The sequence below is a fragment of the Hylobates moloch genome, unplaced genomic scaffold (assembly GCF_009828535.3).
Source record: "Hylobates moloch isolate HMO894 unplaced genomic scaffold, HMol_V3 SCAFFOLD_10, whole genome shotgun sequence".
In the NCBI taxonomy this organism is placed as follows: domain Eukaryota; kingdom Metazoa; phylum Chordata; class Mammalia; order Primates; family Hylobatidae; genus Hylobates; species Hylobates moloch.
Window position 1 is genome coordinate 77842245 of NW_026652285.1, and position 25686 is coordinate 77867930.

General features: G+C 37.8%; 1 protein-coding gene and 1 pseudogene across 2 annotated transcripts in view; one reads left to right on the forward strand and one right to left on the reverse strand.

Annotated features, from left to right (window-relative positions):
- The window catches only part of TMEM38B (transmembrane protein 38B), a 68177-nt gene that overhangs the window by 12608 nt on the left and 29883 nt on the right, over positions 1 to 25686 (forward strand). For both annotated transcript variants that reach the window (XM_032164799.2, XM_058444926.1), the window contains exons 3-4: positions 18244 to 18428; positions 19239 to 19326. In XM_032164799.2, coding sequence (XP_032020690.1) covers positions 18244 to 18428; positions 19239 to 19326 — 273 coding nt within the window. The remainder of the gene's footprint in view (positions 1 to 18243; positions 18429 to 19238; positions 19327 to 25686) is intronic.
- On the reverse strand, positions 6934 to 9458 carry LOC116814098 (serine/arginine-rich splicing factor 10-like; annotated as a pseudogene).

Genomic DNA, 25686 nt, shown 5'->3' on the forward strand with positions numbered 1-25686 from the left:
TCTTTAAATTTTATAATTTTGAAGTGAAGAAAAAAATGTTACCCGGAATTGCTTTGAACTCTTGCAAATCCAAATTCGTTATCCTTAAGAGGATTGATCCATCAAGTTTAAAAAAAGTATAATACAAATTTTAGTGCTTTTGTATATATAAAGCAGAAACTGTTTTCTATTAAAAACAGTATCATTAAATGTATAACAGGAACACAGTTCATTTTTATTGTGATAATTTTAAAATGAATATGTAACTAGTTCTAAAAGGGATATTACAAATAATAGGAGCAATGGGAAAAAGTAATCCTGGGAACTTATGGCAGTGTTGAGCTGTTACCATATGTCATATAAGTTCTTTATATTCATTGTCATATTTAATCACAAGAGTACTATAAGGTAGGTATTATTATTTCCATTTGACAAATGATAAAATTGAGGCATAGGGAAATGCTGCTATAACTTTCTTGTCTAGTAAGTGGTTGAGCTAGAATCAAAACAAGAAGTTTTTAACTTTAGAGTCTTCACACTTTGTAGCCACTATCTCTCACAGATTTGTTTAACCATCTCTTAAAGTGTAGTCTTCCAGTTGCTATGTGTTTTAAAAAACTTTCCCAGAGACTTTTATTTCTATAACAATATATATATATATATTTTGTATTTTTTTTTATTATTATACTTCAGGTTTTAGGGTACATGTGCGCAATGTGCAGGTTTGTTACATATGTATACATGTGCCATGTTGTTTTGCTGCACCCATTAACTCGTCATTTAGCATTAGGTATATCTCCTAATGCTGTCCCTCCCCCCTCCCCCCAACCCACAACAGTCCCCAGAGTGTGATGTTCCCCTTCCTGTGTCCATGAGTTCTCATTGTTCAATTCCCACCTATGAGTGAGAACATGCAGTGTTTGGTTTTTTGTCCTTGCGACAGTTTACTGAGAATGATGTTTTCCAGTTTCATCCATGTCCCTACAAAGGACATGAACTCATCATTTTTTATGGCTGCATAGTATTCCATGGTATATATGTGCCACATTTTCTTAATCCAGTCTATCGTTGTTGGACATTTGGGTTGGTTCCAAGTCTTTGCTATTGTGAATAGTGCTGCAATAAACATACGTGTGCATGTGTCTTTATAGAAGCATGATTTATAGTCCTTTGGGTATATACCCAGCAATGGGATGGCTGGGTCAAATGGTGTTTCTAGTTCTAGATCCCTGAGGAATCGCCACACTGACTTCCACAATGGTTGAACTAGTTTACAGTCCCACCAACAGTGTAAAAGTGTTCCTATTTCTCCACATCCTCTCCAGCACCTGTTGTTTCCTGACTTTTTAATGATGGCCATTCTAACAGATGTGAGATGGTATCTCACTGTGGTTTTAATTTGCATTTCTCTGATGGCCAGTGATGATGAGCATTTTTTCATGTGTTTTTTGGCTGCATAAATGTCTTCTTTTGAGAAGTGTCTGTTCGTGTCCTTCACCCACTTTTTGGTGGGGTTTTTTTTTCTTGTAAATTTGTTTGAGTTCATTGTAGATTTTGGATATTAGCCCTTTGTCAGATGAGTAGGTTGCAAAAATTTTCTCCCATTCTGTAGGTTGCCTATTCACTCTGATGGTAGTTTCTTTTGCTGTGCAGAAGCTCTTTAGTTTAATTAGATCCCATTTGTCAATTTTGGCTTTTGTTACCATTGCTTTTGGTGTTTTAGACATGAAGTCCTTGCCCACGCCTGTGTCCTGAATGGTATTGCCTAGGTTTTCTTATAGAATTTTAATGGTTTTAGGTCTAACATTTAAGTCTTTAATCCATCTTGAATTAATTTTTGTATAAGGTGTAAGGAAGGGATCCAGTTTCAGCTTTCTACATATGGCTAGCCAGTTTTCCCAGCACCATTTATTAAATAGGGAATCCTTTCTCCATTTCTAGTTTTTGTCAGGTTTGTCAAAGATCAGATAGTTGTAGATATGCGGCATTATTTCTGAGGGCTCTGTTCTGTTCCATTGATCTATGTCTCTGTTGTGGTACCAGTACCATGCTGTTTTGGTTACTGTAGCCTTGTAGTATAGTTTGCAGTCACGTAGCGTGCTGCCTCCAGCTTTGTTCTTTTGGCTTAGGATTGACTTGGCGATGCGGGTTCTTTTTTGGTTCCATATGAACTTTAAAGTAGTTTTTTCCAATTCTGTGAAGAAAGTCATTGGTAGCTTGATGGGGATGGCATTGAATCTATAAATTACCTTGGGCAGTATGGCCATTTTCACGATATTGATTCTTCCAACCCATGAGCATGGAATGTTCTTCCATTTGTATCTTCTTTTATTTCATTGAGCAGTGGTTTGTAGTTCTCCTTGAAGAGGTCCCTCACGTCCCTTGTAAGTTGGATTCCTAGGTATTTTATTCTCTTTGAAGCAGTTGTGAATGGGAGTTCACTCATGATTTGGCTCTCTGTTTGTCTGTTATTGGTGTACAAGAATGCTTGTGATTTTTGTACATTGATTTTGTATCCTGAGACTTTGCTGAAGTTGCTAATCAGCTTAAGGAGATTTTGGGCTGAGACAATGGGGTTTTCTAGATATACAATCATGTCATCTGCAAACAGGGACAGTTTGACTTTCTCTTTTCCTAATTGAATACCCTTTATTTCCTTCTCCTGCCTGATTGCCCTGGCCAGAACTTCCAGCACTATGTTGAATAGGAGTGGTGAGAGAGGGCATCCCTGTCTTGTGCCAGTTTTCAAAGGGAATGCTTCCAGTTTTTGCCCATTCAGTATGATATTGGCTGTGGGTTTGTCATAGATAGCTCTTATTATTTTGAGATACGCCCATCAATATCTAATTTATTGAGAGTTTTTAGCATGAAGGGTTTTTGAATTTTGTCAAAGGCCTTTTCTGCATCTATTGAGATAATCAGGTGGTTTTTGTCTTTGGTTCTGTTTATATGCTGGATTACGTTTATTGATTTGTGTATGTTTAACCAGCCTTGCATCCCAGGGATGAAGCCCACTTGATCATGGTGGATAAGCTTTTTGATGTGCTGCTGGATTCGGTTTGCCAGTATTTTATTGAGGATTTTTGCATCAATGTTCATCAAGGATATTGGTCTGAAATTCTCTTTTTTTGGTTATGTCTCTGCCAGGCTTTGGTATCAGGACGATGCTGGCCTCATAAAATGTGTTAGGGAGGATTCCCTCTTTTTCTGTGGATTGGAATAGTTTCAGAAGCAATGGTACCAGTTCCTCCTTGTACCTCTGGTAGAATTCGGCTGTGAATCCATCAGGTCCTGGACTCCTTTTGGTTGGTAAGCTATTGATTATTGCCACAATTTCAGAGCCTGTTATTGGTCTATTCAGAGATTCAACTTCTTCCTGGTTTAGTCTTGGGAGGGTGTATTTGTCAAGGAATTTATCCATTTCTTCTAGATTTTCTAGTTTATTTGCATAGAGGTGTTTGTAGTATTCTCTGATGGTAGATTGTAGTCGGTGGTGATATCCCCTTTTTCATTTTTTATTGCATCTATTTGATTCTTCTCTCTTTTCTTCTTTATTAGTCTTGCTAGCGGTCTATCAATTTTGTTGATCTTTTCAAAAAACCAGCTCCTGGATTCATTAATTTTTTGAAGGGTTTTTTGTGTCTCTATTTCCTTCAGTTCTGCTCTGATTTTAGTTATTTCTAGCCTTCTTCTAGCTTTTGAATGTGTTTGCTCTTGCTTTTCTAGTTCTTTTAATTGTGATGTTAGGGTGTCAATTTTGGATCGTTCCTGCTTTCTCTTGTGGGCATTTAGTGCTATAAATTTCCCTCTACACACTGCTTTGAATGTGTCCCAGAGATTCTGGTATGTTGTGTCTTTGTTCTCGTTGGTTTCAAAGAACATCTTTATTTCTGCCTTCATTTCATTATGTACCCAGTAGTCATTTAGGAGCAGGTTGTTCAGTTTCCATGTAGTTGAGCGGTTTTGAGTGAGTTTCTTAATCCTGAGTTCTAGTTTGATTGCACTGTGGTCTGAGAGACAGTTTTTTATAATTTCTGTTCTTTTACATTTGGTGAGGAGAGCTTTACTTCCAACTATGTGGTCAATTTTGGAATAGGTGTGGTGTGGTGCTGAAAAAAATGTACCTTCTGTTGATTTGGGGTGGAGAGTTCTGTAGATGTCTATTAGGTGCACTTTGTGCAGAGCTGAGTTCAATTCCTGGGTATCCTTGTTAACTTTCTGTCTCGTTGATCTGTCTAATGTTGACAGTGGGGTGTTAAAATCTCCCATTATTATTGTGTGGGAGTTTAAGTCCTTTTGTAGGTCACTCAGAACTTGCTTTATGAATCTAGGTGCTCCTGTGTTGGGTGCATATATATTTAGGATAGTTAGCCCTTCTTGTTGAATTGATTCCTTTACCATTATGTAATGGCCTTCTTTGTCTCTTTTGATCTTTGTTGGTTTAAAGTCTATTTTATCAGAGACTAGGATTGCAACCCCTGCCTTTTTTTGTTTTCCATTTGCTTGATAGATCTTCCTCCATCCCTTTATTTTGAGTCTATGTGTGTCTCTGCACGTGAGATGGGTTTCCTGAATACAGCACACTGATGGGTCTTGACTCCTTATCCAGTTTGCCAGTCTGTGTCTTTTAATTGGAGCATTTTATATATTTTTAAAAGTTATTAGCATTTTGGAAGAATTTTTTGATGTGTATAGATGCTGAAACTATACAAAAAGGAAGATATCCAGAATTTGATACTTTCTGTTGTTTCTACTTCTGTTCCTATGATACTAACCTCTTGGATGATTGCAGGAGCTTCCTAAGTGGTCTTGCTGCTTCTTTGATTATCCCTTTGAGTCTATTCTTTATTCTTCATGGAGCAGACAAAATTATTACAGTTGGCTTTCTATACCCATGGGTTTTGCATGCTTGAATTCAACCAGCTGCAGATCAAAAATATTTGGAAAAAAATCCAATAAAAAATAACAATGCAACAATAAAAATAAAGCAAATAACAATAATGTGTAACAACTAAATATATAGTATTTACACTGTATTAGGTATTACAAATAATCTAGAGGTGATTTAAAGTATAGCAGAGGATGTGTGTAGGTTATGTAGAAATACTCTGCTATTTTATATAGGGACTCTCACATTCAGAGATTTTGAAGGAGAATCCTGAAACCAGTCCCCTACAGATAACTGAGGGATAACTTAAGTTAGCACATGTCACTCATGTGCTCAGTAATTTCTTATCTTATTAAGTACAATATCCCAGACTTTTACCATGGCCTGTAAAACCCTGCAAAATACTCACTTTCACTTTCTTTTATGTAATGTCTTACAACTCTATTCTTGCTCACTTTGCTCTAGTCACATGAGCTTTGCTATTTCTTGAACGTTCCAACGTAAGGTATTCTTCTACCTCAGTACCTTTGTACTTGCTTTCTTCTCTTTGTAATCTTTTTTTCCTCAGAAGTCTCATATTTTTTTTTATCAGTGAGGCCTTCCCTGACTAAAGTAGCACCTCTTCTCCCATGACTATCACATCATCCTTCTTTATTTTTCTTCTTAGAATTATTGCTATCCAACATGTTATCTGTTGATTTTTTTTTTTTTATGTTGCTCTAACTGTACTGGAATAATCGCCCATCAGAGAGTAAGCCATCATGCCTGGCCCCTGGCTAATATTTAAAATTTTTATATTTGTTGAGATGAGGTCTCACTATGTTTCCCACATTGGCTATTTTGTTTTTTACTACAATAGTTATTTATTCACTATACATAGAACATGTCCCCTATAAAATGTACATGTAAATCACTAAAAAGTAAAATTTGGTGAACATTTTCTGAATTACAGAACATACTACATCAGTTGGGATAATAGCTGTCTACCTTAAAATAATCTAATTATAGCACTCATCTCCTTTATATCTAATGCAAAGTTAAATACTTATTTTGGGGGTTATTTCGTAGTGTGTGTTTGGTGAGGCTGAGTAAACCATATAACTCCAGTATATTACAGTCACTGCACAATAAATCAGTTTATTACAGATTAAAACAAATCATTTTTTAATTATTTGTAATAATGGGATCAAACAAACACTGGATACTTTTAAATGGCATATAACCACACAATTACTTATCTTTGGTAATATATTGGGTTCTATAATTATATTAAGATATGAATGGTGTAAAATATTGTTATGAATAATACACCTCAAACAAAACAATGAGGCCATACTGTAATCATTCACTAGATTGTACTCAGTAGACATTTACTGAATAAGGGAATTATCTATTTTTCTCCTCAATTAACCAGTACAATGTTTTACCCACAGTGTAAGCGCTCAATAAATATTTGCTGAACGTACTGACTAGGATAGAGGTGAGAAGAGATGGGCCCTCTTAGCTGGATGTAGAATATAATTGGAATTTACCTGGGAAGGGGAGTAGTTAAGGAAAATATAAACTGCATGTGGTGTACAAGTAAATAAACGCACATGCCATCAAAGCAAATGATTAAGCAGAAAACACTGACACCAAAATAAACAAAGACAAGATTTGCAAATAATGGTGAAAATGGAACTTTTATATTGGACCATACCTTTTCCCACCTAAATCAGTTTGAGGCAGACCAATAGAGGCACTGTAAGAGACTATGGCTGTCTTCCTTGATATTCAGACATCCTAGTTTCCAATAATTTATTATGGACCTGTTACCCATGAAGCAATATGCACTTATTCATATTTAGGGATTAGTTTCCACAAGTAGAAAGTTGAATTTCCTTTTATTTGTCCTAAAATGCTTACTTTCAAACTTGAGGGGACTCCAATTATTCCATGTAGTTCTTGATAATATTCTTTTATCTTTTCAGACCAGAGTCAAAATATTTGTACAGTATTCATACTGCAGCACCTTCCACACACCCCTTGGTCGCTTGAACTGCCTTTCTTTGGTTCTTTTTCCACTTTCAGATCTTTCTTGAAGTCTAGTAAGCAGAACTGTACTGGATATTCCAGCTACAGTTTGGTCTGTCATTGTTGGAATGGCTTCTGCTACTCCGTGGTCTTCCAGCCAGTCTATTTCTAGGATTATATGATCTTCTGTAGTTGTATGAAAAGACCGACCTCTTGATCTCCTTCTTTCATAACTTCGGCTTCTAGGACGTCTGTATCTGTCATAATCATCATAGCGTGAAGAACTGTACATGTTTCTCCCTTCCTTGGCTTTCATCTGATTTGGTGTCTTCCAATCCCCCTGGGCAAACTATTTCAGTCTGCCCTCCACAAATCTACTTTCTGTCCAAATTATGTAAAGTGTCTTCAGCATCACGAACACCCTCAAATTGAACATAAGCAAATCCTTTCTTGGACGGTGAGTATGGAAATCAAGTGGAACATACACATCAACTATAGGATCATAACGACCAAATTCACACCGTAAATCTTCAGACCTGGTGTCATCGGCTACGTTCCTGACAGAGACATGTTGGGGGGATGGCAGGTAGCGGGACATGAAGGCTGCGTGTCTCCACTGGGCACACTAACGGGCCCAGCAAACCGTCCATGGCTGTGGCTGCCAAGCCTCAGACACACACAGCCAGAGGGCTCCGCTCTGGCAAGTGCCTCTTTTCCTGAGACTTCACTCCCGCCTCCACTGCCCCCCTCCTACCTCTGCACAAAGCCGGGACCACAGCGGTTCTTTCCCGCAAGATCACCAGGCTATTTTATTTTAAATGTAAAATTTCAAGTAATACTGAATTAGGTACAAAAAGTATTTATAAAATTATGCAAAATAGAATTGTGATATTATGAAGTTATATATCCATCGTTTAGGAAAAAAATTGTCACTTAAATAAATCTTTGTATTAAAAAGTGAAAATAACTGGGCGCGGTAGCTCAGGCCTGTAATCCCAGCACTTTGGGAGGCCGAGGCGGGCGGATCACCTGAGGTCAGGAGTTTGAAACCAGCCTTGCCAACATGGTGAAATCCTGTCTCTACTAAAATTACAAAAATTAGCTGAGCGTGGTGGCCTGTGCCAGTAGTCCCAGCTACTTGGGAGGCTGAGGCAGGAGAATAGCTTGAACCTGGGAGGTGGGAGTTGCAGTGAACCAATGTCGTGCCACTGCACTCCAGCCTGAGTAACAGACCTAGACTCTGTCTCAAAAAAAAAAAAAAAGAAAAGAAAAGAAAAAGGAAAATACAGAAAACCACAAAGCCAAACATAAGACCTAATGAATTATTATAGGGTACATCCTTGTAACCACTACCCAAATCAAGAAATACAACTTTGCACCTGGGACGGTTGCTCACGCCTGTAATCCCAGCACTTTGGGAGGCTGAGGCATCGCTTGAGCCCGGGAGTTCGAGATCAGCCTGAACAACATGGTAAAACCTGGTCTCTACCAAAAATTAGCTGAGTGTAGTGGGCATGCCTGTAGTCCCAGCTACTTAGAAAGCTGAAGTGGGAGAATCACCTGAACCTTGGAAGTGGAGGCTGCAGTGATTGCACCACTGCACTCCAGCCTGCACGTAGGAGTGAGACCCTGTCTCCAAAAAAAAAAAAAAAAAGAAAAAGAAAAGAAATACAACTTTGTCACTTATCTGCTTATCTTAGAAGTCCTTTCTGTGTGTGCCATTCTAATCATAACCCCCTTCTCTCTCTTTTCTTTTTTTGGAGACAGAGTCTTGCCCTGTCACCCAGGTTGGAGTAGAGTGGCTCTCGGCTCGCTGCAATCTCTGCCTCCTGGGTTCAAGCAGTTCTGCCTCAGCCTCCTGTGTAGCTGGGACTAAAGGTGCATGACACTATGCCCAGCTAATTTTTGTATTTTTAGTACAGCCAGGGTTTCACCATGTTGGCCAGGCTGGTCTTGAATTCCTGAGCTCAAGTGACCTGCCTGCATTAACCTCCCAAGGTGCTGGGATTACAGGCATGAGCCACTGTGCCCGACCGACTTCCCACTTTAAATAACCATTATAACATACCAGTATCCTGACTTTTATGGTAATCACTTTTTTGAATATTTTAATAATTTTATCACTCAGTGCTTATCCTTAGATACTATAGTTTAGTCATGCCTATTCAAAAATTTCGTATGTTTCTTAAGCTTTTTAAAAGAAATAGTTACCCCTTCATTTTTTTCTTTTCCTTAAACTATGTGTTGAAGAACCAGAGTCAGTCGATTTGCAGTTTTCCGTAGTCCAGAGTTTGCTGATTGCATAATCATGGTATAGATCATTATATTCTTCTCTTCTTTGTGTTTCCTCACAGTTGGAAGATTGATGCAGAATCCAAATCAGATTTAGGCTAGATCCCTTTCCCAAGACTTCTAAGAGGTCCCGTTTTGTGACATTAGCACCCTTTTACATTTAGTGCCTATTAATTAGGAATTGCAAAACGAAGATAGTCTAGTTTTATCTTTTCTTCTTATTTATTAGTTGGAATATTACTATAAATGATGACAGCCGCAGGCCATCTGGTGTGGCTGCTGCCATCATGCCAGCTGCTTCCGGGAGGGCACAGGGAAAAGGCGGACAGCCCCCCACCCCGCACAGCCCACCAGCCACCCTTGGGGCCTCCACGATGGGGCTGGGCCAGGCTGGTTCCTGCACCGGCCGAGGGGGAGCTTCAGGTCGCCGCTGAGCTTTGGGGCCACAAAGGGAGCTTGCATGGCAATGTTGCCTCTGTCCCGGATGCCAGCCCAGGCCCAGTGAGGACCTGGAACCCCCACCCTAGGCTGTGAGGGGACTTGGCCCAGTGCCATGCTCCACAGAGCAGAGGGAGTTGGGGACATGCGGGAGCCCTGCCCCTTCCAAGTTGGTGGGGCTGGAGCTCCCCAGGTGCAACTGCAGCTGCCCAAGTCATGGCTGCAACCCAGGCACCTCTCTGCTCTTGGGAGCCAGGAGTAGGCAGTAGAGGGCAGGGCTGCAGCCTTCAAGTAGTGGCTGCAATCCCTGACCTGCCGCTCCACGGAGCAGGCAGGATCCCCGCTCTAAACCCCTCCCCGACAGCTGCAGCCCCCGAAACCAGGGCTGCAGACCCAGGCATACCTGCACTCTTGTGGGGTCTGGGAAGGGCCCCCTTGCTGTTGCAGGCTTGGAGGTGCCTGCTCCCGCTGCCTGGCCTCTCCCCAATCTTGGAGCAAGGTTGGGGCTGGTTTGGGGCTGAGCCTGGGCGCTGTCACAGCCTGGCTGGGTTTGCCCTTGCTTGGGGCAGTGCTGACGTGCCAGCCCCCTGCCACATTGGCCCCCTCTGGACTTTGGGTGCCGAAGAGTGTGGGAGGGGAAACTGAGGGGTGGCTGAGGGTGGCCAGGCGCTGGCCTGCAGGTGCCCCTTGGTGCCAACAACCTGGACATGATGGGTGACGCGGGAGGCAGACAGGCTCCTTGGTGGAAGGGGGCGGGTCCCCAGTGAAGCCCCACCTTCAGGCTCGGGCAGGGCTGAAGCCTGGAGCTGAGCTGCCAGTCTTGCCACCAGAGGGGGAACTCATAGTGCCTTTTCCTGGGCCCACCCATGGCTTCCCATGGCTGCCCATGGACAAATAAGCATGCATTTCTCTCCTCTGAGGCCCATAAAAGCTCTGGGCTCAGCCAGGGCAGGACAGAGTAAGAAGAGTTGACTGTATGGCCAGTTGCAGAGAGGACCTACCCTCTTTGGGGCCTCCTCTGCTGAGAGCTGTAGACATGGGGATGACCAGCTGCAGGGAGGAGCTACCGTCTCTGCTGAGAGCTGAGCACAGAGGAGCTACCCTCTCTGCAGGGCCTCCTTTCTGCTGAGAGCTGCAGATGTGGGGATGACCAGCTGCAGAGAGGAGCTACCCTCTCTGTTGAGAGCCAAGCACTTGTTGGGATGACCTGCCTACAAACCGCAGAGAGGAGCCTCCTCCCTGCTGAGAGCTGCAGAGACAATGGGAGGACCTGCTTGCAGAGAGGAGCCACCCACCCTCTTCTCTGCTGACAGCTGCACACTCAACAGGATGACCTGCCTACAAAGAGGAGCTGATGGGTCTTCCTGAGCTGCTCTAACACTAAACAAAGCTTCTCTTTGTCTTGCTCACCCTCCACTTGTCTGAATACTTCATTCTTCCTGGACACAGGACCAGAGCTTGGTCAAGGGTGCCACCAGCCACAAAGGTTTCTGTCCAGAAAAGTGACATCCCAAAGATCCCAAAATACAAATAGATACTTCTTGTTTATCATCTATTTGGAAACCAGCTATACACTTCATACTGGAAAGGTAATGCTTGGTTCTTTCCCTTCATTTACCAATTTTCAGTATAATGAACTGGATCTCTGTCATCCTCTAAAGATACCAGCTTAAATAAAATAATTATGAGCTCATGGACTAACCATATTTCATTGGTTTCAATAAAATTTCAGTTATTTTCATATCAAAGCCCAAATTATCCCATCTTCAGGCAGTGGAAGCCTCTTCAGATTGACTCCTGAGACAGATTTTGAATTAGTTTACTTTCTACCTGGTGTTGTAAGATTCATCGTGTTCTTTTCTTCTGGAATCACTTGTTTCTCTAAGACGTTCTGGTTTCTTTTGGTGAGCAATGGCATTTCAAGACCACAATTTGAGTGCTAGAGATGCTCACTGTTATTGGGTTGATCATTATGTCTAGGCCTTTTTAGTGAACAGAGCTAGGAAAAATGAAGATAAAATAACTCATGAGTTCATATTCATATTTCTAATTCAAATTCAGGACTATATAGCTTTTTTAAAATTTTTCCCTGTTACATATATATCTCCTTTCTTCCACCCTAAGAATTTGGATGCTTAAGGACGTAGGATGTGATTAAATTAATATATTCTAACATTACTGATTTTTTCTGTATTATGCACACAGTAGTCTTAGAGTAATGTTAAAGACTACCAAGGAAATGATTACAGAAAATTATTATTGCTTATGTTCTATTAATTCTCCCATTTTAACAATAAATGTACTATTTTACACTGTCATTTTAAATATATTACTCCATTTTCTTCTGGCTTAAAGCACTGCTGTGAAAGTCTGATGATCTTTTAATTTTCTTTCTCTTTTAAGATCTTTTTTTTTCTAGATTGCTAAAGATTTATTTTTTCATTAAAGTCCAGTCATTTAAATAAAATATCTTGGTGTTGGTTGTTGTGCGACAGTATTCTCTTCTACGTGGTGTGTTCTTTTTGGTACCTACACTTTTTTTTAATTGAGAAAGTAATACTAGTATTTGTATTCTTCCTTTGCATTGGTTAAGAACTCATTATTGGTATATTGGCTCTTCTTTGCCTTTCTTCAAGGAATTTTTTTAAATCTGTATTTCTAAAAAAATTAACCTGCTTTTCACTTGTTTTTCTCTTTTCTCCTGCTGTTTCTTTGAAGACACTATCTATTACGTTTATTTCTCTTTGTGTTTTCTGGTTTGTTTTTTATTTTGGAAATGATTTTTTTTTTCTTTTATCTCTTATTCTCTCCTGAGTGTTGAATCTTTGGTTCTTAGTTTTGCTTATTTTTATTTGTGTTCTTTTCTGTCTTACATGACTTTCTTAATGTCTTTAGCTTGTTTTGAAATAGTAGTTTACAGTTTTGATCTGTTTTGTTTGCACATTTTCCTGAGTGCTTACATTGTCTATAGGGATTTAGTCTGCTTATTTTTTTCTTGTAATAACTTTGTATAGGATTTGATCTTGATACTTTTGGTCATTTTTATATGGAATTGGCTTTCATAAACTTGCAGAATGTGGTGGAAATATTTTCTTGACTTCACAGAGCTCCTGCTTTTGTTTTTATGTAGTGTTCAAAAGTTGAGGACTGCTTTTTGATATTTCTTGGATCTCTTACCTTCCTTGGCTTGGTCTGGACCTTTTCTTTCTTCTGTTGTATTCTGCTCAGCCTTGATTCTTCTCAGTTTCTTCTCAGTGTGGGGAGCTCAGGCTTAATTATTCTCAGTTTCTTCTCAGTGTGGGGCTTATTATAGAAGAGAGCCCTGGTGGATCAGTTTCAAAAGCTTAAAGCTCAGAGGGACTAAATTGTTCCAACCCTTTTAGGACTTCTTATCATGGGGTCTTTGTCTTATCTGGTATTAGAGATGCCAGAACCTCTGTCAGTTGTAGCATTTGTGTGTGTGTGTGTGTGTGTGTGTGTGTGTGTGTGTGTGTGTTTCCAGATGAGTCTGCTCTGCTTTCCAGTGAATACCCATTAGCTATTTTGGTATGATTTTGGTCTTAAGTTCATCAGTGGCCACCTTGTTGCTTTTTCTTTCTGCCAAGTAGTACAGTGTTGTGGGTGTTGGTGATTTTTCTCTACCCACTTGCATTTTGGGGTTTGAGGGGATACCTTGTCACATAGTTTTGTTGTAAGTACAGTTGACCCTTGAACAACATGAATTTGAACTGTGTGGATCCACTTATGTGCAGATTTTCTTCTGCCTCTGCCACCCCTGAGATAGCAAGACCAACCCCTCCTCGTCAGCCTACTCTTTGTGAAGATGAAGAAGAATGGGGACTTTTATGATGATCCACTTCCACTTAATGAATAGTAATTACATTATGTCTTCCTTAACATTTTCTTAATAACATTTTCTGTGGCTTAATTATAAGAATACATCGGGGACAGATAGGTGACAGTGAAAAAATTATGTAATACATATAACAAAAAATATCTGTTAATCACCTGTTCATATTATTGGTAAGGCTTGTGGTCAACAGTAAGGTATTAATAGTCAGATTTTGGAGAGTCAGAAGTTATATGTGGATTTTTGACTGCATAGGGGTTGGCATCCCTAACCCCCATGTTGTTGAAGAGTCAACTATCGTGCATGGGATTTTGGTTTTCCTATCTTGTTTCTCTGTATGTTTTTATGGGAATTTGAAGAGTATCAGAATGTATGCAGCCACTACCATCTTCTCAGAACCCTTACCATTAGTTTTTATGTCCTTTCTATGGTCTCCTCCCATTCCATCTCTTTTCTTCCGCCTTCAGAGGTAACCATTATCTTCTCTGATGCCCAGAGAAATAACTAGAAGCAATAAAAATGCTCATCCACAGAAGAAAAATACGGATATTAATATAATGGCATTATCTAATAGAGTTTAAGAATCACTTTCCTAAAATAAATCTTTAAGCATATAACAAGAGAAAATGTTGCTTATGTACAGATATGTGCAAGAATGTTTTTAGAAACACTATTTATAATAGGGAAAACTGGGAACAACTCTATCAGCAGAGAAATGGATGGATAAATTATGGCATATTAATTCTGTTATGGTAAATACTGGTGAAAATTAGTAATTATAACCACACACAATAAGAATAAATCTCAAGAATAGAGCTTAAACAGAAAAATACATAGGATTCTATTTATAAAACCTTTAACAACTGTATTGTTTATGGATATAAACATATGCTAAAACTACGTAAAAAAGCTAAGATTCGTATTCAACATTATGTTACTGAGATTCATCTGTGTGTTTGTATGTAGCTGTAGAACCTACCTTCCCCCTGCTGTATAGTCCATTATATTAATATGTATATTTTATTCTTTTGTTGATGGCAGTTTTCTTGGTTCTAGGTGTTTTGTTAGGCATTACAAAACAACAATAATAGCAATTACTTACATAGCTTTTACTGTGTCCTAGTTTTCTAAGTGTTTTGCTTATATTATCTCACTTAAACCCGACAAGAACCCTGTGACATAGGTATTATTTTATTCAATTACATGTTAAAATGCATGTAATTGAGGCATGGAGGGGTTAATAACTTGCCTGAGGTGTCACAGTTACTGAATAGTTGAAGCTGGGATTCCAACCTGGGGTAGCTAGTCCTTTAATCTGTACTTACACAGTATATTGTTTTGTACTCTGGAAACAGGAATGTTCTCTTTGTCTTCAGAGATCCTTAAATATAAAAAATTTATGGCTTAAAGACATAGTGTATTTTACTATTTTCTTTTTTAAAGTTTTCATATTTAGAACAAATTTGTAATCTTTGCTTCATTTGAGGTTTGTTTTTTTTTTTTTTTTAGATGGGGTCTTGCTCTTGTTGCCCAGGCTGGAGTGCAATGGCACGATCTCGGCTCACTGCAACCTCCGCCTCCTGGGTTCAAGTGATTCTCCTGCTTCAGCCTCCCAAGTAGCTGGGATTATAGGCGCCCGCCGCCATGCCTGCTAATTTTTGTGTTTTTTAGTAGAGATGGGGTTTCTCCATGTTTTGTCAGGCTAGTCTTGAACTCTTGACCTCGTGATCCTCCCGCCTTGGCCTGCCAAAGTGCTGGGATTACAGGCGTGAGCCACCATGCCCTGCCCGTTTGATTTTAATTTGAGAGATAAAATGATGTTAGAAATGTTTTTCAACAAGCAAGTAAGGTAATCTTTAGTACAGTAGCTCATAGTGTATACATCTGGAAATTAGCACTATCTACTGGCAAAGAGAAACAATAACTTGGTGTGTCATAGTATTGTGTACACTTTCATAGGTTTTATTTGTTTTGAAAAGCTGTTTCCGGGGGAAATAAATATTTTATAGTTTTTTATTATGTTTATTTTTGTTTCCCGTGTATTTTTCTTAAAATTCCAAGTATCAATTACTTACATAGGACACATTTGTGTAACCGAGACTACATTTAGATGAGGAAAAATACAACAAAAGGTATCATTTTATAGGTGTCATTCTGTCTGTATTTTTCAAAGCATGTACAAAAAATTTTCAATTTGTTGGAGTGATAAGAGCAAGAACAAAGCTGTCGTATTGGACTAACATGAACTGTATTTAGTTTATCCTTTTGTTTTGTCTTAGTTAAGTGATACTGTCTTCGACAGAGGAGTGGAATTGATAGTAGAGTGAAAACAGAGTTCTCAGTGACTAAGCCTGGGAAGCTTCTCTCTGCCTTTTTGTATATACCTAAATTCTACTCTGACTTTTTCTTAAACTGGTTGAGATTTCATTTGTTAGTGGCCTAGGGTCTTGTTTGTATCCCATTTGAGATGTTTGTTCTTTTGTTATTTTTTCTCTCCATTAACTTAACCTATACAAGTTAAATGTATGAGAAGTCAATTGTTTTCTCATTCCACTTCCTCTCTCCTTTTGTGATATGTTTTCTTTAGGCACTTTGCAAGTTAAAGTTACCTTGGATGTGATAATTTTAGTTAAAGGTGAAATTATGTTTACAGAAGGGTTACAAGGTTATTACCTAATAAGTGTTGGTTGAGGGATTTATTAAAAGAATTTTAAAAGCTAATTTGTTATAGAGCAGGAATGGTTGTTGAGTGTGCCATTGGTCTGATACGTTTACTTGTAAGTCTACTGAGCACAATAAACAATTGTTCTTTTGCCATGTGGCTACTTAACTCTCAAATGAAAACAGTTTTTTTTGTTTAAAATGTTAGCTTATTGTAGGTGTGCTTTAGAAAGATCTGATTAAATAGAAGAGTTGCAATAATTGCAGATCTTTTTATGTCGTGCTATAATGTCACGTAGTTGAATATAGAAGTCCAAGATTGCGATTGTAATAGTATAAGTTTTTAACTCATGTTAAAGTTAGGCTTAGTGTAAGGAATGAAAATGGGTCATTTGTAACATTCTTTTGGTTGTTTTTTTGAATATTTTACTTTTGAGTGCTAATTACTTCTAAGGTGAAAACAAATCCCCCTTTCTTAATGTAATCTATAATAGATATAAAAATACATTTAAAAATTAAGTCTGTATACTTTTCCCCCATTACCTAACCAACTTCTTAGAAATTAGTTTCTATATTCAAAGAGAGAACTATACAGAGACTTTCAAATTTTCTATGAATGTGTAAAAATTTTAAATCATACTAGTTGTTTTTAAAAATCTTATATGAACATGTAAAATTTTAAAGCCATACAAATGGTCTTCAGAAATCTTTTTACTACTCTCAGATAGTTTATTCTTTTTTCTCAAACTCTTTAATTATCAACTAATGCTTTGATTTGCTATATTTTGGATTTTGAATCCAGATTGACTGCTAATAAATGATTTAATTCAGGGCTACTTTTCATCATGCTGAGTTTTAGGTTAGAGGGTAACAAGATGAATGATTCCTGTCATCTAAGAACTATTATAGTTCATTATGAGCATTATAGCCTTTATTTTATATTATAAAGAAAAATATATAAAGAGCTATTTTTAGGCATAGGAACCAATTGGTTTAGTTTTACAGAGCCATCAGAATGTAGTCTGAGCTGAGATGATAAAATAAAACAAGAATCCCAAAGTCAATGACTATGGTAATATTTGAGTGACACCTTGAAGAATAGGAAGGAATTGGTAAGTGGAGATGAAGAAGAAGGGTGCTTTAGGCTAAACAGACTATTGTATCTTTTTATTTAGTCACTGAAGCAGTATTTTGGCAAACATTTCATATTTCATGAACATTGAAGAATTCTGACTTTATAAATCATGAATTGCAATAAGATTAATAGCTTCTTTTAAAAGAGATATGATATTCTTTCATGCCATGTCTTTTATTCACCCCATTAGAAAGAAGATATTTCTACTTTAAGCACCAAAATTGTCAGCCAGAGTATTTGGAGAATGGAGAGAAAAAAGCAGTTTGGTTTCCAATAGATCTTAGTGCTAGTATTTGAACAGATGCTTAGAACAAATGAAATTTAATAAAATAATTTACCAGAGATGGGATGAATTATTTTTAATCATAGTTTAATTTAGTTAAAACTTAAGCTTAGTGAACTAAAAGAACAGCTTCATATTCTTTCAGCTGTATAGAAATGTGTTTTTCCTTAATACAAAAATGCCTTCTTGTGAGCCGTCATGTACCTTTGTGTGGATTGTAGTTTATGTCCTGCACAGTGGGGCACAGGTGAATCTGTTAGTTGAGATTGAAATGTAGCCCTTGCTGTTACCAAAGGACCCTTTCTCTAATTCATTTCCCAGAGAACAAAGGCACTGTGTAGGTGTTCCTACCCCTGGAAATGATTATACATTTGTTTTGTTACTGGATTCAGCAATTAGCTTCTAGAACAATATAGGCACAAATTAAGAACTCACTAAATATTTCATGTATCTATAAAGTATTCAGAAGTCCACAATTTACATTCTTCTCTGATCATGACTTTTTGGCAGATGATATGTGTTTCGTGGGATTTAAAAAACTGCCTCCCTACCCAAGTTGTGCTTTTATTGAAATCAAGTTAAATGTTTATATGGAAAATTCCATTTGTTGTGTTTTGCCAAATTGTTATTGCTGTTAGGTTGGATTTTAATTTCTGTTCTTCTGATTCCATTAATATATTAAAATGTTTACATTTTATTTTCAGGTATATTACATTTTTTTGCCCACATGACCTAGTTTCCCAGGGCTATTCATATCTACCTGTTCAACTACTGGCTTCGGGAATGAAGGAAGTGACCAGAACTTGGAAAATAGTAGGTGGAGTCACACATGCTAATAGCTATTACAAAAATGGCTGGATAGTCATGATAGCTATTGGATGGGCCCGAGGTAATATTAACAATATGTGTTCATAAATATTCTGTTATTGGTGTATTATTAATACCATTACTGAACAATTCTCTAGTTACATTAATGGATCACATACTTTAATAACAGAGACTTTTTGGAAGGTAAAAACCTTGTTTCTGTTGGCTAGTAAAGTTAATTCAAAACTAGTACTAGTCATAAGCCATTATTTTGAGCCTGTCTTATGATAGAAAATTTTTATGATTGGTTTGATTAAGATCTCCAGAACCAGAAAGATTTATAGTTAATTAAGGCATAGTGCCACTGTAAATAAAATAAGTTTACATAAGAAATTATGTGGTACATGTGAATAAAAAATATTGCTCTGTCTTTTCTGTGTTTTTTTTTCATTCAGAATTACTAGAAATAGTAAATATGATTGACTCTGGGTTCATGATCATTGAACTTTACATCACTTGCCTTTTTGTTTTGTATGTAGGAATTGAACAAATCTCTTTAACCTCTTTTTACAATATACTGCACCTAAAACCAGTCATATCAGGAAAGGAAATGATAAAGCAGAGGATTTTATTTTTCAGTTCTGAAACAAACCTCTAACCATATCTTTGTGCCCGAGGCCCCAGTTTTAACAGTTGTCATGCTGGTGAAAGGGAAGATTTGCAGTTGTTTTAGTACCCTAAATGTACAAGGCAACTTTTTTCTTCTTTCCAAGAATTATACTTTGGGAATCCTCTTTGAATGTTTTATCAGGTGATAGAATTATTGCCCCCTTTAAATATGTTTTGCAAGAAATTTTGGCCAAATATTCTTGTTTTATTTTCATATTTTTAGGTGCAGGTGGTACCATTATAACGAATTTTGAGAGGTTGGTAAAAGGAGATTGGAAACCCGAAGGTGATGAATGGCTGAAGATGTCATAGTAAGTTGGTATAAATTATACTGATACCCAGATGTTTACCCTTAGATCTTACTAAATTCCTTTTTAAGAACATTTTAGAGACTTTAAATGTGGGTGGAATATAGCTGAAAAAATAAACAGTAATGATAATGGGAAGAGAACTAGCAAATTTTGTTCTTTTAAAAAGTCTGCTTTCTCAAATGTGGTTTAAAATATATGTTTTCCTTCTCTGTGGGTTTCTCTCCTTAGAAAGCAAAACCAAACAAAACCCTCTAGATTATAGTAGAATTATGGGAAGAGTATATATTTATGAAGTGAAAGCTATGTAGGAATAGACTTCTCTGGATGAAAATGAATCGGTGATAGGCTCTTGGCATTTTCATTAATGACTATGACATCATCCAGATTTCAGGCTATATATGTAGTTCTGATAGTAAAATGTCAAGTTTATGAGATCAAATCAATACATTATCATAAAGTCCTTTGAGTTACTTTAAAAAATGTCAGTTGAGCTTAATTACAGATAAAAATAAGAGAAAGATTAGAGAAATAACCCATTGTGTGATACAAACTGCCTTTTGCAACTATTTAAGATAATCTGTTCTCTGAAGACACTGACTTAGTCTTATTTATTACTTTTTTAAAGAGACAGATTCTCTTTCTGTTGTTCAGGCTTTAGTGCAATGGTGTAGTCATAGCTCACTGCAGCCTAGACCTCTTAGGCTCAAGCAGTCCTCCCACTTCAGCCTCCCAAGTATTAATAGTTGGTGTGTGCTATCATGCTTGGCTAATTTTTGTATTTGTATTTTTTTTTTTTTGAGACAGGGTCTTATTCTGTCACCCAGGCTAGAGTGCAGTCACTGCAGTCTTGATCTCTTAGGCTCACATGATCCCTCCACCTCAGCCTCCTGAGTAGTTGGGACTACAGGCATCTGCCATCATGCCCTGCTACTTTTTAAAATTTTTGTAGAGACAGGGTCTCATCTCACTATGTTGCCTCGGCTGGTCTTGAATTCCTGGGCTCAAGCGATCCTTGTACCTTGGCCTCCAAAATTGCTGGGATTACAGATGTGAAGCACCACACCCAGCCAGTATTTTTATTTTTGTAGAGATGGGGTCTTGCTGTGTTGCCCAGGCTGGTCTTAACTTTTGCCTCAAGTGATCTTCCTTCCTTAGCCTCCCAAGGGGCAGGGATTACAGGCATGAGCCACTGTGCCTGGCTGGACTCAGTCTTTATTTTTTTTTGAGTCGGAGTTTCGCTCTTGTCACCCAGGCCAGAGTGCAGTGGCGTGGTCTCGGGCTCACTGCAACCTCCGCCTTCCAGGTTCAAGCAGTTCTCCTGCCTCATCCTCCTCTAAGTAGCTGGGATTTCGGGCGTGTGCCTCCACGCCCAGCTAATTTATGTATTTTTAGTAGAGATGGGGTTTCACCATGTCGGCCAGGCTGGCCTCAAACTCCTGACCTCAGGTGATCCACCCGCCTTGGCCTCCCAAAGTGCTGGGATTATAGGCTTGAGCCACTGTGCCTGGCCAAGACTCAGTCTTAAATAAGTCACAGATACGTTTCTGATGTACCTAAAAATGAAGTAGAGTTACTGTTCCCATAATTCAAGAAGGAAAAGACTTAGAGAATAGTGGCTATAATAAGCAAGGTGAGGAAAAACTTAATAAGCTCATTTTCTAATTTAAATTGGATTAAAAATAGATTATAATGGATTGAAAATGAAGGTTGAGGCTGGGCATGGTGGCGCATGCCTGTAATCCTAGCACTTTGGGAGGCCGAGGCAGGCAGATCGCCTGAGCTCAGGAGTTAGACACGAGCCTGGGCAACATGGTGAAACCCCGTCTCTACTAAAAATACAAAAACTAGCTGGGCGTGATGGCATATACCTATAATCCCAGCTACTCAGGAGGCTGAGGCACGAGAATCACTTGAACCTGGGAGGCAGAAGTTGCAGTGAGCTGAGATCGCACCACTGCACTCCACCCTGGGTGACAGAGGCGAGACTCTGTCTCAAAAAAAAAAAAAGAAGGTCGAAAGGCAGTACAAGTGGTGAAGTACATTTGTGTGAACTAACAAATTTTGGGATATTTAACTTGAAAAATAGCCCTTTAAGTTTGAATGAAGTAGTTTAGAAATAGAACAAAGGAAGCTTTGATTAATGAGTAGTTATAAATAAGATATTCTTGATATTCAGGGGAGATTTTTCTCATTTTGAGTATATGCCTTGAAACACCTTCCATGAAACATTTTTTTGGGCTTTTATAACCAAAATCAAATTATGTTTCTACTTTGTTCAGAATACCTTGCATTGATTCCTCCAAATGGCCTATAAGGCCCTCCAAATGTGCCTTTCTTCCTTTCCAGTTTGCTTTGATTTCATCTCTTGTTATTATCTCCTTTGCTCACTCTACTCCATGCTTGAGCAAGTCAAGTATGGTCTAGGTTAGCACTGGCTTTTATCACTATCTAGAACGATTTTTCTTAGATGGCTAACTCCCTTATTTACTTTGCCCAAAGTATTTTCTCAATGCTTCCTTCTCAGTGAGGCCTACCCTGCTTAAAATTGCAACACCTCGTTCTATTTTACTTTTTTCTACAACATTTGTCACCTTCTAACATGTTATATATTTTACGTAATCATTATGTTTATTCTCCCCTCCCCTTGGCTCCTCTCCCAACCCTTCAAAGAATATAAAATGCCAGGGACAGAGATTTTTGTCTCTTTTGAATGCTCTTGTGTCTCAAGCACCTAGCACATAGTAGATAATACATACTAGATGACTGTATGAATTATCAACAACTGGGTCAAGTGAGATAGATCACTGGTTCATTATGATGGTTTGTGTTTATGTATATAGTCATGTGTTGCTTAACGATGGGAATATGTTCTAAGAAATGTGTCATTTCATCATTGTGTGAATGTTATCAAGTATACTTACACAAACCTGGATGGTATAGCCTACTACACGCCTAGGCTATATGGTATAGCCCATTTCTCTTAGGCTACAAACCTTTACAGCATGTTACTATAGTGACTACTATAGGCAATTTTAACATAGTGGTGGGTATTTGTGTATCTAAACATATCTAAACAGAAAAGATGTGGTAAAAATATGGTCTGAAAGATAAAAAATGGTATACCTGTATGGGGTACTTAGCAAGAATGAAGGTGGCAGGACTGGAAGTTGCTCTCTGTGAGCCACTGAGCAAATCGTAAGTGAAGACCTAGGACGTTAGTGTGCACTACTGTAGACTTTATAAACACTGTACACTTAGGCAACACTAAATGTATAGAAAAAATTTTTCTTTAATAAATTAACCTTAGCTTACTGTAACTTTTTTCTTTTTAAAAAATTTCCCTTTACTTATTTTAAAAATTTTTTATTTTTAAGTATTATGGATACATAATAGTACATATTTATGGGGTACATGTGATATTTTGAACCAGGCATACAATGTGTAATGACATCAAGGTAATTGGGATATCCATCACTTCAAGCATTTATCATTTCTTTGTATTAGGAACATTCTAATTCTACTCTTTTAGTTATTTTGAAATGTGCAATAAATTATTGTTAACTATATTGTACTATTATGCTACCAAATACTAGATCTTATTCCTTCTAACTGTAATATTTTTACTTGATAAACTTTAAATTTTTAAAAACTTTTTGAAGCTTTTGTAGTAACACTTAGCTTAAACACAAACACATTATACAGTTGTACAAAAATATTTTCTTTCTTTGTATTCTTATTCTATAAGTGTTTTTCTGTTTTTAAGATTTATTTGTTTTTTACTTTTTAAACTTTTTTTTGTTAAAAATGAAGACACAAACACACACATTAGCCTCAGCCTACACAGGGTCAGGATCATCAATATCATCATCTTCCACCTCCATGTCTTGTCCCACTTGAAGGTCTTAGGGGCAATAATGCACATGGGGCTTTCATCTCCTATAATAGTGCCTTCTTCTGGAATATTTCCTGAAGGATCTGACTGAGGCTGTTTTACAGTTCACTTAAAAAAATAAATAAATAATAGAAAGAGGCCAGGTGCAGTGGCTCATGTCTGTAATCCTAGTCCTATTGGTGGCTGTTGTAATTTCTACCTTTTAACTGGAGGGCTTGGTCCAATTAATTTGTAATTTGGGGTGATAAAATATATGAGTATATATAAGTTGTATTAAAGTAACATAATTATTGATATGGTTGCATTTAGGTCTGTGATTTTATTATTTATTGTTTCCTCTAGTCCTTTTTTTTTTGCCTTCTGTTGAATCCAAGAGAATATTTGTAGGAATTCCATTTTAATTTACTTGTTGGCTTATTAGCTATACCTCTTTGAATTATTATTTTTACTGGATATACTAGCAATTATATCTTCAATTTTTCATAGACTACTGAGAGCATTATACTGCTTCATATCCATCATCTCACATAGTGTCTTATTTTTTGTGTGTGCAGCAAGAGCAGCCACAGTCTACCCATTTAACAAAAATCCTGAATACATTACACTATAATTAGCTATAGTCCTTGTGTTATATATTAGATCTTTAGACTTGTTCATCCTACATGTGTGCTCTTTTGTATCCATTGACCTATATTTCGCATTTCCTCCCCCGACCCTGCCCATTAGTAGTTGCGGTTTTATTCTCTGTCCTTGTATATTTGATTTTTTTTTCCCCGAGATCCCATGTATAAGTGAGATCATGCAGTAATTTTCTTTCTGTTTCTGATTTATTTCATTCAGCATAATGTCCTCTAGATTCATCCATTTCATAGCAAATGGCAAGATCTACCTTTATAAGGCTAAATAGTATTCCATTGTATATACAAGGTGACTATCTCTTATTTGAAGTGGTTGGGACCAGAAGTGTTGTGGATTTCAGATATATTTGGATTTTGGAATATTTGTATTATATACTTACTTGGTTGAGCATCCCAAATTCAAAAACCTGAAGACCAAAATGTTCCAATGAGCATTTCTTTTGATCGTGTTGGTACTCCAAAAGTTTTGTATTTTAGAAGATTTAGAATTTCAGATTTTTGGATTAGGGATGCTCAACCTGTATGTATCACAGTTTCTTTATCCATTTATCTGTTGATATGGTTTGGGTGTGTGTCCCCTCCAGCTCATGTTGAAATGTGATTCCCAGTGTTGGAGATGGGGGCTGGTGGGAGGTGATTGGATCATGGGGGTGGATCCCTCATGAATGATTTATTACCATCCTCTTGTGATAAGTGAGTTCTTGTTCACTGAGTTCACACGAGATCTGGTTGTTTGAAAGTCTGGTTCCTTTCCCTCCTCGTTCTCTTGTTCCCAGTCTCACCATGTGATGTGCTACCTTTTTGCCTTCTGCCATGACTGCAAGTTTCCTGAGGCTCTCACTAGAAGCTGGGCAGATTTTGGTGCCACGCTTGTACCTCCTGCAGAACTGTGAGCCAGTTAAGCCACTTTTCTTTATAAATTACCAAGCCTCATGTATTTCTTTTTTAAAAATTATTATTATTATACTTTAAGTTCTGGGGTACATGTGTACAACGTGCAGGTTTGTTACATAGGTATACATGTGCCGTGTTGGTTTGCTGTACCTATCAACTCGTCATTTACATTGGGTATTTCTCCTAACACTATTTCTCTCCCAGCCCCCCAGGCCCCAAGAGGCCCCAGTGTTTGATGTTCCCCTCCCTGTGTCCATGTGTTCTCATTGTTCAGCTTCTACTTATGAGTGAGAACATGTGGTGTTTGGTTTTCTGTTGTTGTGATGGTTTGCTGAGAATGATGATTTACAGCTTCATCCGTGTCCCTGTAAAGGATGTGAACTCATCCTTTTTTATGGCTGCATAATATTCCATGGTATATAAGTGCCACATTTTCTTTATCCAGTCTATTATTGATGTACATTTTGGTTGGTTCCAAGTCTTTGCTATTGTGAATAGTGCTGCAATAAACATATGTGTGCATGTGTCTTTATAGTAGCATGATTTATAATCCTTTGGGTATATACCCAGTAATGGGATCACTGGGTCAAATGGTATTTCTAGTTCTAGATCCTTGAGGAATCGCCACTGTCTTCCACAATGGTTGAACTAATTTATACTCCCACCAATAGTGTAGAAGCCTTCCTATTTCTCCACATCCTCTCCAGCATCTGTTGTTTCTTGACTTTTTAATGATCGCCCTTCTAACTGGCATGAGATGGTATCTCATTGTGGTTTTGATTTGCATTTCTCTGTTGACCAGTGATAATGAGTTTTTTTCATATGTCTGTTGGCTGCATAAATGTCTTCTTTTGAGAAGTGTCTGTTCATATCCTTTGCCCACTTTTTGATGGGGTTATTTGATTTCTTCTTATAAATTTGTTTAAGTTTTTGTAG